This window comes from Delphinus delphis, chromosome 13 (genome assembly GCF_949987515.2).
Source record: "Delphinus delphis chromosome 13, mDelDel1.2, whole genome shotgun sequence".
NCBI lineage: Eukaryota > Metazoa > Chordata > Mammalia > Artiodactyla > Delphinidae > Delphinus > Delphinus delphis.
Genome location: NC_082695.1, coordinates 40,470,336 through 40,487,571, shown reverse-complemented (window position 1 = coordinate 40,487,571; position 17,236 = coordinate 40,470,336). Strand labels below are relative to the sequence as shown.

The 17,236-nt window shown below is 38.6% G+C and overlaps 1 protein-coding gene across 9 annotated transcripts in view; it reads left to right on the top strand.

The window, feature by feature from the left end:
* The window catches only part of OSBPL1A (oxysterol binding protein like 1A), a 211,169-nt gene that overhangs the window by 72,484 nt on the left and 121,449 nt on the right, over nucleotides 1–17,236 (top strand). For 7 of the 9 annotated variants that reach the window (XM_060028802.1, XM_060028804.1, XM_069541326.1 and 4 more), the window contains 2 exons: nucleotides 1,189–1,270; nucleotides 14,850–14,956. In XM_060028802.1, the coding sequence (XP_059884785.1) occupies nucleotides 1,189–1,270; nucleotides 14,850–14,956 (189 nt within the window). Of the gene's footprint in view, nucleotides 1–1,188; nucleotides 1,271–5,139; nucleotides 5,155–5,543; nucleotides 5,559–14,849; nucleotides 14,957–17,236 lie in introns of those variants that run through there. The other 2 variants (XM_060028807.1, XM_060028808.1) reach the window with 2 other exon arrangements.

The window sequence follows — 17,236 nt, the reverse complement described above, 5'->3', positions numbered from 1 at the left end:
AGTGTAGGTATTCTCCCTCTCCCTCTCCCCCCCAAAAAAGGTGAATTGCATTTTTATGTTGTTGGAGCTCTCAAAATAGAGTAATGTACGTTTTAAAGAGAACATTGCTTGTCCCTAGTGTGGTACCACGAGTAATTCTGCTGTGGTTGAGCTGAGCTTCAGAAGCACTGAAAAATTTATAAGGTGAAAAGCATGCGTACCTATATCACCTTGGCACTTAGGTCTGATTTAGGGGGAGCAAAAGTGTTTTGGGGATGAGTCAGTTGAGATGAGGAGTACCAAGTAGGGAAGATTCACAGGCTAAATGTATTACCCTGCCTACAACAATGTGAACCTAATATTGGTAAGGTCAGGGTTCTCAGAATATTTTCTTATTGCCGTAACCAACCAACTTTACAATGATGATTTTCTTGCTTCTTATTCTTGCTTCTTAGTTTCCTTTAAAGGGAAACTAAATAAAACTAACTTCAAAATTACATTGTTAATGCAATAAATGGTTTTATCTGATTTTTTCATTTTGGACTTCCAAATCTATACTAAGATGGGATGCAACTTACATCATGAAACTCTGTATTTATGTTTTGCTTTTAGGGATCTAAATATGTAGAAATTTCAAATTACAAGGAAAAATGAATGCTGTCCCTTATTTTTACAAGCTTTTACTTACTAAGAAGATGTCCTTATTGGTCTGATTATGTGAGGGCTGTGTGCACTTAGCTTGCTGAACGAAAATCAGCTTGTGGTTTCCAAATGTTAGCACCATCTGGAGTTTTAAAGCAAAAGCAGTTTTTAAAATATATTCTTAATGGGTGCATTTTATAATTTCTCAATGAATGTAATCAAGGCTACTAAAAGTGTGAATAAATCAGAAATCTAACTCCTCAGATATATATTGTGTAATGAGTTATTAGAAGTAATTACTGCAGTTGTATGGAACATGCTTGGCCTATTGAATGTATTTAAAATTTAGAGAGACTTATTTTTATTAATCTGTACGTGATTAACTAATGGTTATATTCAGTTTCTAAGGCAATTTTCTCTCACCTTTTTCTCTCTGTTAGGAATATGTCTCAATTATTACAGTGTATCAACCTATGAAGTAAAAGTTTTGATGGAAACATTAAAGCATATGTACTGTAAAAATCCTTCATTAGTTTAACTTTGTCGTCTTCTTTTTTCCTTTTGCAGAAAGCACAGATATGCCAGCAGAGACTAGACAGGGAAATTTCCAACTTTCTCAGAATGATTAAGGAGTGTGACGTGGCTAAAGGTAAAAAAGAAACACCCCACACCCCACTCTTGAACAACCCATTATCATAGATGTTCACCCTTTGGTTGACTATACAGTTTAGATAATTTTGGGGTTTGAATTCAGAATTGTATTTAAAAAAGTTAACCTTTTGGGGCTGTGAATTCGTTTTGGCTACGTAGTGAGACTGTTTATGAATCCCAGAAGACTTGGATTTTGTGGTCAAATTGTCTTGGGTTTGAATCCTTGTTCTGCCACTTATTAGTTGTTACTTTTGAGCAGAACATTTAATTTCTCTGAGCCTTGTTTTCCCTATCTATAAAATGAAGCGGTTGGTAGTCTTTTGCCATTCTGTGAATGTATGTGTGAATTCGTCTAATTATTAATCTCCCTTTCAAAGGTAATTTTTTGTGCCTTTACTCTCCTTTAGTTATGAATTATCAGGAGTTAATTATAAATACTCCAAAAATCAAAATACAATCCAATACAAAATACAAAATCCCAATATAAAATCCAATACACAAATTAGGTTTTGAGAAAAAATTATTGATTACTTTATAAATTAAACAGTTATCATGTTCCTTAGACTTAAGACTCTTAACAGTTGCTTTAGACTTTAGCTATGATGTGTTTATAAATAACTCCACTAAAATATAATCAGCTGAGTTGTCTATGAGTTTATGATTAACTACTGATTTTAATCATGATCTAGTTTATGTGTGCCCAGGGAATGTGAAGAAATGTTAATATTAGAGTAAACTGAACATAAATGTTCTGTATCTGTCCAGGTATACCTTGGGCATCCCTTTACTTCAGTTCAACAAACACGTATTTATATGAGTGATGATAGCTTTGGGAAGGACAGCAGTCAAGTCATTTTGATTATTAATTGCAAGCAAGAATATTTTATTACTTAAGGCTCTTCATCCTCAATGGGCTTTTTAAATAATAACGGCTTCATTAGACATAATTCACATAAGCCTAGAATTCACCTATGTGGAGTATACCATTCAGTGGCTTTTAGTATATTCACAGAGCTATGCAACTGTGACCATCAATGGGCTTTTAAAATACCATCCTCACCAAAAACCATCAAAACTAAGCAGAGATAATAACAACATTTAAAAGATACAGAAACTGTACAGAGTGAGATGAAATATAAGGATTAATTTCTTTGACTTGGACCAAAGAAAGAAATTATATGAGAACTACAACCAAATTACATTGTTTTTTTCTTTTAAACCTTGAGTCAGATCTCTTGGTTCAGATCATTGGTATGACATGTCACTCATAAATGATGGCATGCATCATTTGTGCTCTTAGAGACATACATGATACTCAGTACCGCAAGAGTGATTTCATTTTGGACATTGTCATCTGGGAAACTTTGAAATATCTGACTGTGATCTGACAATTCTATTTCATATATCTACAGTAAAAGTCAGTGGGTTTTAAACAATTATGTATAGAAATTATGTTCAGAAATTATAGATGTTATTTTCTGAAAGATTGGTGTAGATAAATAAAACTACATTTTATGTAAATACTAAGTAAATAGGGTTGAGAATTTCATGAATGGAATTGGAGTTTTGAAGGTAACTGAGTCTGCTCTTAATGCCAAGGGATTGTGCAGAATAATCTTGTACCATGTGTTTTATTAAAGGAAGCTGATAGATACACATCCTGTTCCAAACTGCCTACATAGTTTGCCAGTGACTTCTCAAGATGAAAAACTAAAGTGTTTGTGGGCAGAGTCCAGCTCTTGTGGTTGAAATTGTTAGCTGTCTTACATTTTAGTATGAAACTATATGAACATGAACTTTAAGACTCAACGCCCTTCTTCCTTATTGCGTCTTCTGCAGTACCTGTTCTGCTCTGCACCACCTCAATCCAAATCACTGCAGCAGCCTGTCCTTTAGTCTCCCTGCCTTTGGGAACCTCCTGCATTCCATCCTTAAAGGGAATTGAATCGGAAGCCTTTCAGGAACTCTTCCAACTCAAATTCTGTGAAATACTGCATTATTGCTGCCAGATTAATTTTAGTTACTTTAAAAAAAATTATTATAAATTTTTTTTTTTCTGTTGAGAAAATCTTTTAAGTGTCCTTGAAACTACAGAATAAAATGCAAAACTCTTTATCCTGGCATTTAAGGACCTTCATAGCCCGATCACAAACTGATTTTTTTAGCTTTATTTACAATTCTTCTCCCCTGTGACCCCCGTAAACACTTTTGACCACACACTGTGTCTTTGGTCTGGAATGTCCTCTATTAAAATAATGCTTTTGTTTTCATGAGTGGACCTTAAACCTAAGTTCTGCCTGGATTAATGACAAATTTATGTATCTGACATCGGCAACACATCATTCAAGGTGCAAAGAATGCTGTTTTGAAATCTCTACTATTTTATCTTTACCAAAAGCCTGGTTGCGAAAACAAATAAAATCACTCAAACTTATAAAACTTTTGGAAGACATCCTGAAAGCCATGCAGTCAATCTGTTCTCCCCGACAACCTTAAATTTACCCTTAGGTGTAGCAGCCAGGTTTTGACTATTATAAATAATGTTGTATTGTGTATTTATATTTAATCACATCACTTTATTACCATAGGATTCTTGGAAGTGGGATTAATGGGTGAAAGTATATTAACATTTTTGAGCCTATTGATATATACTGCTAAGTTACTTCCCAAAAAAGATATATTACTTTCCATGCCAAGTTTAATGCATGCACTTTATTGCATGTTGCTAAGTGTATATAGTAAATCCCTGGTTAAAGACATTTGCATGTTTTCAGTTATCTAAAAGAAGAAAATCTTAAAAGGAAAAGCACTTTTATTCAACCCACTTAACACTCGCCTCAAAATTCTAGGCTTTGAGTAAATATTCTTATCACCACCTTCACTGTTGCCACCCCAGTCCAAGCCACCCTCGTCTCCTACATGCACTATTAAAACAGCCTCCTGACTCAGATCCCACCCTTGTGCCTACAGTCCCTGCCCCAGGGATCTTTCTAAAGCATCAGTGGGTTGATGTCCTTTGCTCAAAACATGCATTTGCTTCCAGGTCTTCTCACTTCGAGTGAAAGACAGAGTCCTTCCCTACCTGCCTCTCTCCAGCCTCCCTGGCCTTCTTGCTGTCCCTCAAAGCTGCCTTGGGCCTGGGTGGGTGTTCTGGCCCCTTTGCCTGTAAGGCTTTACTCCAGGGTTCGCCCTCCCTCCCCAGGTCTCTACTCCAGCAGAACCTTCCGACTGAGGCCCTTTCTTGCTGCCTGCACTGGTTTGCTCCTCCACGGCTGTTCTCTGCCCTGCTTGGTGCCCTGGGCCCATGATCACTGTCGACTTTAGGAGTATTACTAGGGCTTCTTTGCCCTTGGCCCTCTGATTGGGTCCAGCAAATGGGAGGTCCTGTGTGGAGATGGGTGGAGGGGTGGGAGGAGGAGGAGGTCGGGGTTACCCCGCTCCCTCCTGCAAGCTGTGGTCTAACCCTGCTGCTGGGCTCCACCCGGCCCAGGGCCCCATTCTGTGACTCCAGCTCCTCCTGTGCCTTCCCTTGGCCCCGCTGTCCCAGGGTAGTAACTGTGCTGCATGCCTCTCTGTTAGTTCGCTCAGGCTCATCGTTGTGCGTCATCTATTTGTAAAATTCCTTTCAGTTACACTTTGACTTTGCTGGCTCTTCCTGCCAGGACATTACTGATGCCAAGTCCCAGCTAAACTTCCAGCTCCAGCACTGGCTCTCCCCTTCCTTGTGTTATTCTTCTCTTTGTCACTCATCAACCTTTCTATATATGTGTGTGGAGTTGATTGTCTGCCTCTCCTTTTGGAATATAAACTCCACGAAGGGAGGAACTTTGGTCTGTTTTATTCACCGATTATCCTCAGCTCCTAAACAGTGCACGGCATGTGGTAGGTGCTTGTACTCGCTTGCCTCTTTCTCCCCCTCTCCTTCCTACCCATCCTCCCCTCCCATCCACACACACACACACACACACACACACACACACACACACACGCGCGCGCGCACGCATTGTGAGTGAATAAAATGAATAATGTATTTAGCTAATAAATTTATAACTTATTTCTGTTGAACTCAGTGAGAAACAAGTACTGCATTTGTTCTGTCAAGTTATTGAGTGAACAGATTGTACAATTCGGTGAGACCTTCTAGAGACAAACAAATTGGGGAAGAAGCTGTCCACACTGGAGAGCGTTTTGCATTCTTTTACCAATAGGGGTTCCGCAGTCAGTGCCATTGGTTTTTATATCCTACTCTTCTCCCGTGGATTCAGTGTTTTTCCTGAGGCAGACTTGTGAGTAGTTCTTTCACTGAGGATCTGTGGGTGGTAGAATTTCTCTCTCATCTAAATCTTTTTTTTTTTTTTACCCCCACTGGGTTACAGTTACCGTCCATTAGCATTTTGAAGATGTGATTCCAAGTTCTTCTGGCTTCTGATATTCTAATGATGATTATTTGGTGAACAGTCTTTTTTTTTTTCTTTTTATGTTCACTTACGGCTTTTCAAAGATCTCCACTTTGTCTTTGGTGTTTTGCAGTTTTAATCTGTCTTGATATCTGCTGCTTGAGGTGGTTTTTAATTCAAAGACTCATTCGTTCTTTCTTCAATCTGGGAAAGTTCTTCACCGTTCTCTCCTCACACTGTGCTTCTTCATCCGTTCTGCTGAAACTCCTCGTGGGTATGTGTGGAACCTTCTTATTTACTCCCCACCTCTTAGTTCCTCATTCTCTTTCTGTTTTTCTGTTACATTCTGAGCAGTTTCCTCAGATCTGTTTTCTAGTTTCAGTTTCTTTCTCAGTTCGATCTCTTTTGGCTGTTTAATCCTTTGACTTTCTAATCCTAATTGTATTTCGTAATTCTAGAAATTCTAGGTGCTGGTTTTAAAGTTTTAGTTTTTTCCATAGAAGCCTGCTCTTTCATGTTACATACATTTCGAACTTTATCTCTCATCATTTTAAGCGTGTAAAGTTAAAGCCCTTTTCAGCATGTTCTTACATCTCAAGTTGTTGTGGCTAACTGTCCCTTGGGATGGATTGTTTCCGTCACGGTGGATTTTAGCTTTTTATTGAGAGCTTGTTTTGTTCTGCCTCCTGGATTATGGAAGTGTCCCTGCACAGTAGTTCTGTGTCTGCTTCTGTTGATGTAATAGTTTTAAAATTGGATTGCATATCTAGATGCAGCATGAGCTAGGGATTTCTGGTTTTCATGATTCCCACCCACAGTACTAGGCAGAAGATGCCCTTCTTCACTGCTTCCCTGAGCCCATTTCTGCTTTCACTGGGGGTCAAGGCCTTGCTCTGCTTGGTGAGGCCAGAGCCACATCTCCCCCTCATGTAGGTGTGAAGGCGCAGCTTTTCAGCCCCTGCTTTACGTCCTAGCTGACCTCTGGCACCCCTGTGCTTGGCCTTCCCTACCATGCCCTCACTGGCATGCGCCTCTTCTGTCAGCCTTGACTTTTCGGTGGGTTTCCAGCATATCTGGGATTTTGTTCCTTCAAACTCTGCTATATATTATTTAATTATTATTATTTTATCAGCATCTTTATGGGTTGGGGTTAGAGGGATGTTTCTCCATCGACTTAGTAAGCCAGGTACCACAAGTGTCCCATGCACTTTCTGATGTAAAATATATCAGTAATCCACAAATTGTATCGTCTAGAATAACAGCAGCCACATACAGCCTTTTTTTGTGCATTGTTCTGTATACTTTGCATGTATTAACTCTTTTATTCCTTATAACAACTCAGCGTTAGCACATAACAACTATTATGTCCATTTTATAAATAAGCTAACAGGGACACAGAGAGCTTAGGTAACTTGTCTTAGGTCACACAGCTAGTAAAAAACCAGACAGTGTGTGCCCCTGGGCACCCTGGCTCTAGAGATTGCTCTTAGAAAATAATGAGTCTGGACTAAATGGAGAAATCTATATTTACTCCTGAACTTTTGATCTATGAGCTAGAAAAGGTTTTTCATTTTCATCCCTAGATCTGCATCTACAGTGAAAGGTAGAATTTGTTGAGGACAGTCCCTTGGCTGCTGTAGTTGAGGTGCTGTCCAAATCCTTACAGTCTCCCGTTCAGAAGTTCGAGGGGACGGTGGGATTGATGCAAGGCTGACGTTTCCAGCTCGCGACAAAGAAATCCTCTTTATTTTTCCTGTCAATTTTTTCTTCTCTTTTCTCGTCCCGAGGTTCTTTCTGGTATTTTTCATCTGAAAGAACACATGACGGTTTGATACAATTTCCTGAGCCCAAACCTTGGAGTCATCTTAACCTTGGAGCGCATCCTTCCTGTGCAGCACGTTCTGTGTCTCCTTTGTCTCTCCATTGTCCCCTTCTCTGTCCCCCCGTCAGTACACTGACGTAGGCCACAGCCGTCCTGCCTGTAGGTTGCAGCCCCTCTTGTCTGGCCATGCTGCCTCCAGGGGGTGTTCCACGGTGTGGTTTGAGAGGGGCCTCTAAAGACAGATCAGGTCTTGTGGCCTCCAGTGTCTTAGGGTCATTGCACTCTACCTTGACCTGTGTCTGCTCGCATCAGCAGTCTCAGTTCTCGCCTCGTCCTTCCTCTGAGTGTTCAGTAGCACTGAACTTTTCTCATGCTTTAGGGTCTTGCTCCCATTGTGTGAAGTACTAGCTTCTCCTCATCTTTTACGTGTAGCTTCTAGAAACTTCTTGGCTTCTCTAAGATGGGCCTAAGTGTTCTTACTGTGTGTTTCCAAACCACCCTCCACTTTCCCTGTCATGGCACTAATCCCCTTTACTGTAGCACTTTGTGTTTCCATCTTCCCCTCTGGACAGACCCAGCCTCCTCAGGTCTTAGAAGGGGCGGGAAGAGCAAGCAGAGCTCAGGCCACTACAGCTGCTCCTGCCCAGGTCTGTCATACAGGGCACTGGCGAGGGAGCTGCTGTCCTGGGTCCAGGCTTCCTTTCAGACCGCCAGGTTGAGGAGTCAAATAGAGATGCAAAGAGGTTATGAAACTAAGTGATTTATTACTCGTATTTATTTTGCCCAGTCTATAGGAGAAAACATCATCAAATTCTCTCACTCTTCACCTTATTTGTTGGGGCACAGACCCTACTAGTGCCTCTCTCTTGACTTTGCTGGAGACAGAGCTCCCTGGGTCACATGTGACTCTACCTGAATCCTTTGTTGACTGTTTTTTCTCACAAGATCACTACCACAAAGAAGGTTAGGAGCTCATTGCCAGGACAGTACAGTGAGGAGTGATGCAAATCCAATGACAGCCTTTATTTTTTCCTAATTAATTAATTAACTAATTAATTTTTGGCTGCGTTGGGTCTTCATTGCTGTGTGCGGGCTTTCTCTAGTTGTGGCGAGCAGGGGCTGCTCTTCATTGCGGTGCACAGCCTTCTCATTACAGTGGCTTCTCTTGTCATGGAGCACGGGCTCTATGCATGCAGGCTCAGTAGTTGTGGCACTCAGGCTCAGTAGCTCTGGCTTGCAGGCTCAGTAGTTGTGGCGCACGGGCTTAGTTGCTCCGCGGCGTGTGGGTTCTTCCGGACCAGAGCTCAAACCTGTGTCCCCTGCATTGACAGGCAGATTCTTAACCACTGCGCCACCAGGGAACTCCCCAGTCACAGCCTTTGATGGAGATTTTAATCAATAAGATCTTCCTCCTTGCCTCCCTTCACCTTTTTTTCTTATAAATTTATTTATTTTTATTTTTTATTTAGTTTTGGCTGCGTTGGGTCTTTGTTGCTGTGCGTGGGCTTTCTCTAGTTGCAGGGAGTGGGGGCTGCTGTTCGTTGCAGTGCGCACGCTTCTCATTGCAGTGGCTTCTCTTGTTGCGGAGCACAGGCTGTAGGTGTGTGGGCTCAGTAGTTGTGGCTCTTGGGCTCTAGAGCACAGGCTCAGGGTTGTGGTACACGGGCTTAGTTGTTCTGCGGCATGTGGGATCTTGTCGGACCAGGACTCAAACCCATGTCCCCTGCATTGGCAGGCGGATTCTTAATCACTGCACCACTTCACTCTTATTTGCAAAAGAATGCAAAATACATTTCATAGTTCTGCTGGCTTCTTCCCTGTTTTGACCCCAAAAGGTCTTCCTAACTGGTACACTCTTTTCTAAAATTTTAAATTAATTCAATTTATTTTTTCCAACAAATATGTTTTTCCCTCTTACTATTCTAAAGACGTCCTCTGATCAGTACTGTTCATTCAATAATAATTATTTTATTTTCTGTTTTCCTTGCTAGACTGCAAGTTTTGTAAGGACAAAAACTGTTTCTCAGTTACTTACACCCTATCTCCAGCACCTGGAGTGTAGTGCCTGCCACATGGTAGCCACTCGATAAATGGTAGATGCAAATTCTCTAACGAGTTCTCATAATTCTGAGACTCTCTTCCTCTCAGGACCAGTATTTTCAGTACTATCTGAAAATAATAGTTACAGATATTTTGGATATGTTCATTTTATTGGGCATTGTATTTAACAATAAAAAAGCATATTCTTCAAGATCAGGCTCAAATCCCATTACTTTTATCAAACTTCACTTTATTACTGCATCCCATAACGGTAACTCTTTTCTCTGAATATGTAACATTTTTTATGTATGTACAATTTGTTTGCTATTTATATCTTATAACATCCCTTTTATTATCTTCTTATTCTTATTTACCTCATGCTTTAACTCATTTAACACATGCTGTTCTGAGCTATATATTTTATACTTCTGTTGCAACTAGTGTTAAGTTGTATAGATGTAGACATACAGATCGAATGGTCAGTGGTACTTGTTTAGTGGGTGATTGATTTCAAGCTAATCATCTTAATTTGAACAAGAAACAGATAAATTTATATTCTTACATCTTATATAACGTTACCAATCTCGATTTTTTTTTAAGTTACGGCTTTATGTAGTAGAAGTTTTCTAGAAGAATAGTTGATTTTTATGTGCAGACATCTTTTTCTCCATTTTGAGGAGAGAGTACTGATTTTCTTGAGGCATTTATATAATTCCAATTATGAGATAACTTTAAAAACACCTCTTCTCATGCAGGTTAGATCATGTCTCTCATGCACGTAGTCAGATGCACTGCACTTTTTCCACCACAAGAGAGAAATTGTCTTATTTTGATATTTTCTTTATTTCCTATGACCTTAGCTTTGTCACTAGATAGTTTTGGGACTGTTTATTCTCTCTGCTGTTTGTGTTTACTTTAAAAAAAAAAAAAACACACACACACTTAAGGCAGCACTGTTCCCAGAAGGACTAGGTAGAGGAAATGAAATGCCATTCATCCAGTTTATTTTTTTAAAAATATCTTATCCCCAGTGATAGAAATATTTGAGTGAATGTTGAATAACAAGCAAACTATATTTTCTTATGCCTCAAGTAAAAAGAAAATGTAGTTTTAAATAATTTATCGATCTGCCCTAATTAGCCAACCTGTAGTAATATAAATGAAAATGTTTGTATCTTATATATTTTTACACTAAAATACGGTAATTCTTTTGATGTAAAATTAAATAATCCAGAACTATTTGGATTTTCTATGTAAGCCATGGGAATAAAATATTTTTATTATTTTCCTTAGTCTTTTAACATTTGAGTCTTTTCTTTGTACAAAGTTCAGTGCATGGTATTTGGGGGCTTAAAGAGGTTTAGAGTTTACCGAGGGTAGCAGAGATTCAGCATACGTACTACCCATGTTCTCTATTACAAGTGGATGTGGCTACTTTTGGAGTCCAGGAGGAGAGGTCACATCCCACAGTGATATTTAAGGACGGCTCAATGGGGAGGATAGCATTTAAACTTGGCCTTGAAAAAAAAAGTTTTAGTTAAGTGGGGAAACTTCTGAATATGATTAATTATTACTTCCATTATTCACGGAAGATGGAACATCTTTAACAAAGGTTTAGAAGCAGTAAAATATAATAGGTTAATATTTCTAGGAAAACAAAGAGTTCCAGGAAAACCGTCTGGCTGAAGCTGTTTATGGAACGATTTAAATGTTAGTCTAAGGAGTGTGGACTTTTTCTATATAAGGAGAACAATGGAAGTTTTCTGTGTTAGGGTTTAGTTTGTTAACAACAAGAAACAAGCTCTTCCCCACTAGTTTTAAAACTTACCCAATTAAAAATTATACAGTGTAATCATGAAAACGACAGATGGTGAGCTTTTTATACATGTCTCTAAAGTTAAGCTTTTCACATATGATCTTCCAGCATCTTTCCCGAGTTCAACAATATTTTTAGTACAAAAAATAACTTTTTTTTTTTTCAAATTAACAGTGTCCAGTCCTCAGAGTAGGCCAGATATGTTAACATACTGGCCTTCTTGATTTTATTTATTATGGCTCAGTCTCTAAATATTAGTTGGCTAAAACATATTTGCAGTGATTTCCCAGTTGGTAACTTTTCTAGAAGCTTAGCAGTTTTCCTTTTATGTAACCAGTATGCAGACGACATTGTATAAGAGGCACGCCAGTGTGAACCAACTGTCCCTGATATGCAGCACTGCCCAGAGTATTTGCCAGAGTCCACGATTTTTACACCGTCCCACGGTGCAAGTTAATATTAATTCCGACATCTTGTTTGAATACTAGCTTGTCAGACAAGTTACGTAACTTTTGACTCTGTTTTGGACAGAAGAATTTGACACACTCTGAATAATAGGTTCTTATAAACTTGTCTTAATATATATTTCTTAGAATATCTTTTGAAAGCTTGCAGAGTCAATTTTGTTTAAAAATTTGTAAACTTAAAATTTATTTAGAGATTTAATGTTTGTTTTATGCTAATCAACAAGTATATTAAGTGAGATATCTAAAACATAGACAAAACTGGAGATGGTTAAGCATGTGATGGCATTTAATAAAAAGAAATGGAGCCATGAATGGCTGTGCTACCATCTTCCTATCCTTTGTGCCATGAAAATGGAAAATTTCTAGATTACCCAGATGATTTCTGGAAGGCAGAGGCTGTGTCTGTTTTTTCTTGTGCATCTCCTCACATCCCTGGTCCCCAGCTCTGTGTAAGGCATCTGTTGAGGTACTATTTAAGTCACATGGCATCTAGCATATGGTACTCTCTTTTGCTGTTTAGCAACTAAGTACAGAATAAATCTTCACAGTGTGTATCAAAGATTCAAAAAGAAACAGTATGTAAAGTCAAAATTATTGTAGAATATAGTAGTTTTCAATTATTTGGGTATTATTAAGAATAGCTAGGAAATTCTATTCCATAAGATGAAAAATATGATAAAATGTCATTTGGTGTTTATATCCAGATATTAATGAAAGACTTATTACTTTCATTCACTCTGACCTTTTCCTTTATTTTTCTTTTTTTATAAATTTATTTATTTAATTTTGGCTGTGTTGGGTCTTCGTTGCTGCACACGGGTTTTCTCTAGCTGTGGCGAGCGGACGCTACTCTTGGTTGCAGTGCACGGGCTTCTCACTGCAGTGGCTTCTCTTGTTGCGGACCATGGGCTCTAGGCGCACAGGCTTCAGGAGTTGTGGCACACACGCTTCAGTAGTTGCAGCACATGGGTTCAGTAGTTGTGGCTTATGGGTTCTAGAGCTCAGGCTCAGCAGTTGTGGTGCACGGGCTTAGTTGCTCCGCAGCAAGTGGGATCTTCCTGGACCAGGGCTCGAACCCGTGTCTCCTGCATTGGCAGGCGGATTCTTAACCACTGTGCCACCAGGGAAGTCCCTGACCTTTTCCTTTTGTTGCCCACTTTTGCCTTATGAGGTTTTTTGGGTTTTTTGTTTTTTGTTTTTGCGGTATGCGGGCCTCTCACTGTTGTGGCCTCTCCCATTGAGGAGCACAGACTCCGGACACGCAGGCCCAGTGGCCATGGCTCACGGGCCCAGCCCCTCTACGGCATGTGGGATCTTCCTGGACTGGGGCACGAACCCGCGTCCCCTGCATTGGCAGGCAGACTTTCAACCACTGCGCCACCAGGGAAGCCCTGACTTATGAGTTTTGAGAAATAATATTTCCAAGAAAAGGACTTGTCTTTGCTAAAATAAATCATGTTCATATAAAAAATTTGGAAAATTTAGAAAAGAACATAACAGAGCAATACAACTTTATCACTTAGAATAATGGCTAAATAATTGGTCCTATGTTCTCTGTAGATTGTATTTTTCTTTCCATTTCTCATTTGAAAACTTTTGTTTCTTGATGGGACCCACTGTTTTATGGCCTACTCATTGCAAATTGCTGGCATTTGGATTTACCTGATTCTTTGTTTATTGACCTTGTTTACCATGTTTTAAGAATAGTGTTTTAGGTAAATCAAAATTACTTAAAATACATAGGATGCTACAGATTTAATTGTCTTTCTCTTTTAAGTTATTTTTTCTTAAAGCTTTCTTAATTTTTTTTATTTGATGGAAGGGACAGATGTAAAGGATCTAATGTATAATCAACATAAAATCCCAAGCTATTTCAACTAAGTACATTTCTGTCACATTAGTCTGGACAGGATGTGACATTTCACTTAAGTGACCTGTGTGTATTTTACAGCTTTCTCTTGCCAACGTTATGTTAATTTTGTTTTGTTTGTTTGTTTTCCGTAATGGTAAAGTGGATTAAGATTTTCTTTAAGGGTCCAGGGGAGATACTGATATTATCGTTTATTTCCCAATTTAACATATACTGAAAGATGCTGGACCTTGACAGGGACATATTTTTGAGAGTGAAAGACCTATTTATATGAAACATTTATCCAAATAAGAAGTAGAGGAGGGCTTCCCTGGTGGCGCAGTGGTTAAGAATCTGCCTGCCAATGTAGGGGACAAGGGTTCAAGCCCTGGTCCGGGAAGTTCACACATGCTGTGGAGCAACAAAGCCTGTGCGCCACAACTCCTGAGCCTGCACTCTAGAGACTGCGAGCCACAACTGTGGAAGCCTGCGTGCCTAGAGCCCGTGCTCCGCAACAAGAGAAGCCAATGCAATGAGAAGCCCACGTACCACAATGAAAAGTAGCCCCCGCTCACCGCAACTAGAGAAAGCACGCACGTAGCAAGGAAGACCCAATGCAGCCAAAAATAAATAAATAAAATAAATAAATAAATTTTTAGAAATCGTATTAAAAACCTATTAATGAGATTAAAAAAAAAGTAGGGGAAGTTGAGTTAATGCCGCCTTCAGATCCGTTAGCCATCATTGTCAACTACAGGATTATTTTTGTCTCTTTTTAGCACTTTGCCTTTGAATAAAATTACTTATCTAGTAATGAATATCATGAAAGGAAATGTTAATGTTTTATAAGTAATGATATCAGTCCTTCTTGACAGCTGTTTTTCTTAAACATTATATTATTTATTCCTATGAACCTTTTTTTTTTTAATAGGTCCTGGCTCTTCTCCTTTTAGGATATAGGCTTTTCTAAGTCAAGGCTTTGTTCTTTCTTTTTCTGTACTAATTTATGTGCCCTGCATAAAGTAGGTGCTTAATTATGATGCCCAAGGAATATACTATATGCTTTGCTTATTAAGGCAGCTAGAAGGAAACATGAGGTTAGTAGATATAAAAATACGTTTATGGTCTTAGTTTACGTTAAGGTTACTTAAAATCCTACTCATTTTATTTATTTTTTTATTTATAGAAATGCTTCCATCATTCCTTCAGAAAGTTGAAGTTGTCTCTGAAGCTTCTAGAGAAACTTGTGTAGCTTTGAGTGATTGCCTTAATCTCTTCACCAAACAAGAAGGGGTAGGTAGTTTGCAACTGAATGTTTTAAATAATTGTTTGGGTGTCAACACTTGATCATCCAATACATCATTGCTTTCAAACTGCCCAAAGGTAGGAGAAAATAGAGTTAATAAAGGCAACGACAGTTTCATTTTTCACCAAAAGTTAGAACTTATTTATTCTTGATTAAGCAGGATAATTCTGAAATAACTTCTGTTCATATCATTTAATTTGTTTATGTACCCATATTTAACAAGTATGTTTAAAGTTGATCTACTCAGGGTTGTCGTGACATTTTGATAAGACGGACTATGAAAGTATTCTAGGAACAAAAGGTCTCTATATGAAAAATATATACTTTTATTTAGAAAATAGATTGTTATCATACTTACCTATGTGAACTCAGCTTAATGGATTAAATATTTTTTTGTGCTCTTTGCTGCTCGCTCTCTCCCATTTAAAAATTTGCCATTTGATCTTCCAAATATAAGTAAAAGTGGTATGCCATCCATTAGTAACTCCTTTTCTAAGGACTGAAAAGTCATTAAGGTGTGGTTTCTTTTTTTATATAAATTTATTTATTTATTTTTGGCTGTGTTGGGTCTTCATTTCTATGCGAGGGCTTTCTCTAGTTGCGGAGAGCGGGGGCCACTCTTCATCACGGTGCGCGGGCCTCTCACTGTCTCGGCCTCTCACTGTCTCGGCCTCTCTTGTTGCGGAGCACAGGCTCCAGACGCGCAGGCTCAGTAGTTGTGGCGCACGGGCCCAGTTGCTCTGCGGCATGTGGGGTCTTCCCAGACCGGGGCACGAACCCGTGTCCCCTGAATTGGCAGGCAGATTCTCAGCCACTGCGCCACCAGGGAAGCCCCAGGTGTGTTTTGCCTGAACTGAGATTTTTCTTTTTTATGTTTTTTCCTTCGTTTTCATGATTTTAATGCAAGCCAAGTAGTAATAGGCTTTGTTTTGCATTTAATTTCTACACATGTTTAATCTTCAGCTTTTTAGATTAAGACACCAAATTTCTTTGTTTTTTTTTTTAGGTTCCACATATATGTAAAATCATATGGTATTTGTTTTTCCTCTGTTTGACTTCCTTCACTTAGCACAATACTCTCCAAGGTCACTGACTTTCTTATTGTTACAATTGATTTGTGCCTTTTGGTTAGAGATTAGGTTTTGGTGTTAAAACAAGATAGATGAAAATGGTCTTATATATGCTTCTCTTATATGTAAGGATCTAAAATTTTATTTTCCCATCATTAAAATAAGAAGCCTTGTGAATTCATGTGAAATTTTGAAAATGCTCTGTTTGTTATGTTAAATGAGGAATGATTTAGTGACCTAAATAAATCTAAATAGGATGATAGAATTGCAGAACATTGCAGAACAGAACAAATTATGATGTTACAGGATTCAGGTAATATTACCTTGTAAAACTAAATTCACATCTCTTGTGTGGTATCTGATGAATGTATTGATAACTTTTTTGTTCTCGGGTTGTATAGTTTTAAGGTGAACACTAGATTAGAAGTACTTTAATTTCTGAAGAAGCCAACATATCCTAATCTTTAACAGATTAAAAAAAAATAGCCTAGGTAATCACCTCTGTGTGTAAATTTACATGTGCAAGAATATTAGCCTAAAGTTTAGCCTAATTAACCTCTTTACGCCTTTAAAATTAGTCATCAGGATTAAGTAAGATAATTGTAAGCAAAATGCTTAGCATAGTTTCTGACACATAGTAAGCCCTGAGTGTAAGTCCACGGTTGTTATTGTAGGATGCTGTCTAATTAACACTTGTGACCCCTTTTCTCTGATGGCATCTTGGAGCTTCTGTGTCTTTAACATTGGTTTTATCTTGTTTTGGGAGGAGGTGGTGTTGTCTAAAGAAAAGGTATTTGACTGTGGAATGATTGTGTTGTGTTTCCATCCTTATTACTTATTATTTAAGAGATGATGGGCTACTTAAGTTCTCTGAACTTTGATACCTTCATCTTTCATATAAGAGAGACCATGTAGAAAGTCATTAAGAGCCCTGGTCTGAAAGTCTAATGGACCTCTTTTAAGTCTCAGTCTTTCCCTAACCAATTGTAGGACCTTGGGCAAGTTTCTGAAGAATAAAGATATGTGAACACCTGATGGTTGGGTGTGGAGATCAGATGTATGTATATGAATAATAGGTATATAGACCATATTAGCATATCACAAGAGCACAAAGTATTCATTTAGTAAATGGCATTCATTGTTTTTAGAGTATTTTAAGATTTTTCTTTTTAGTAGTTCTATGAAATATCAACCCTG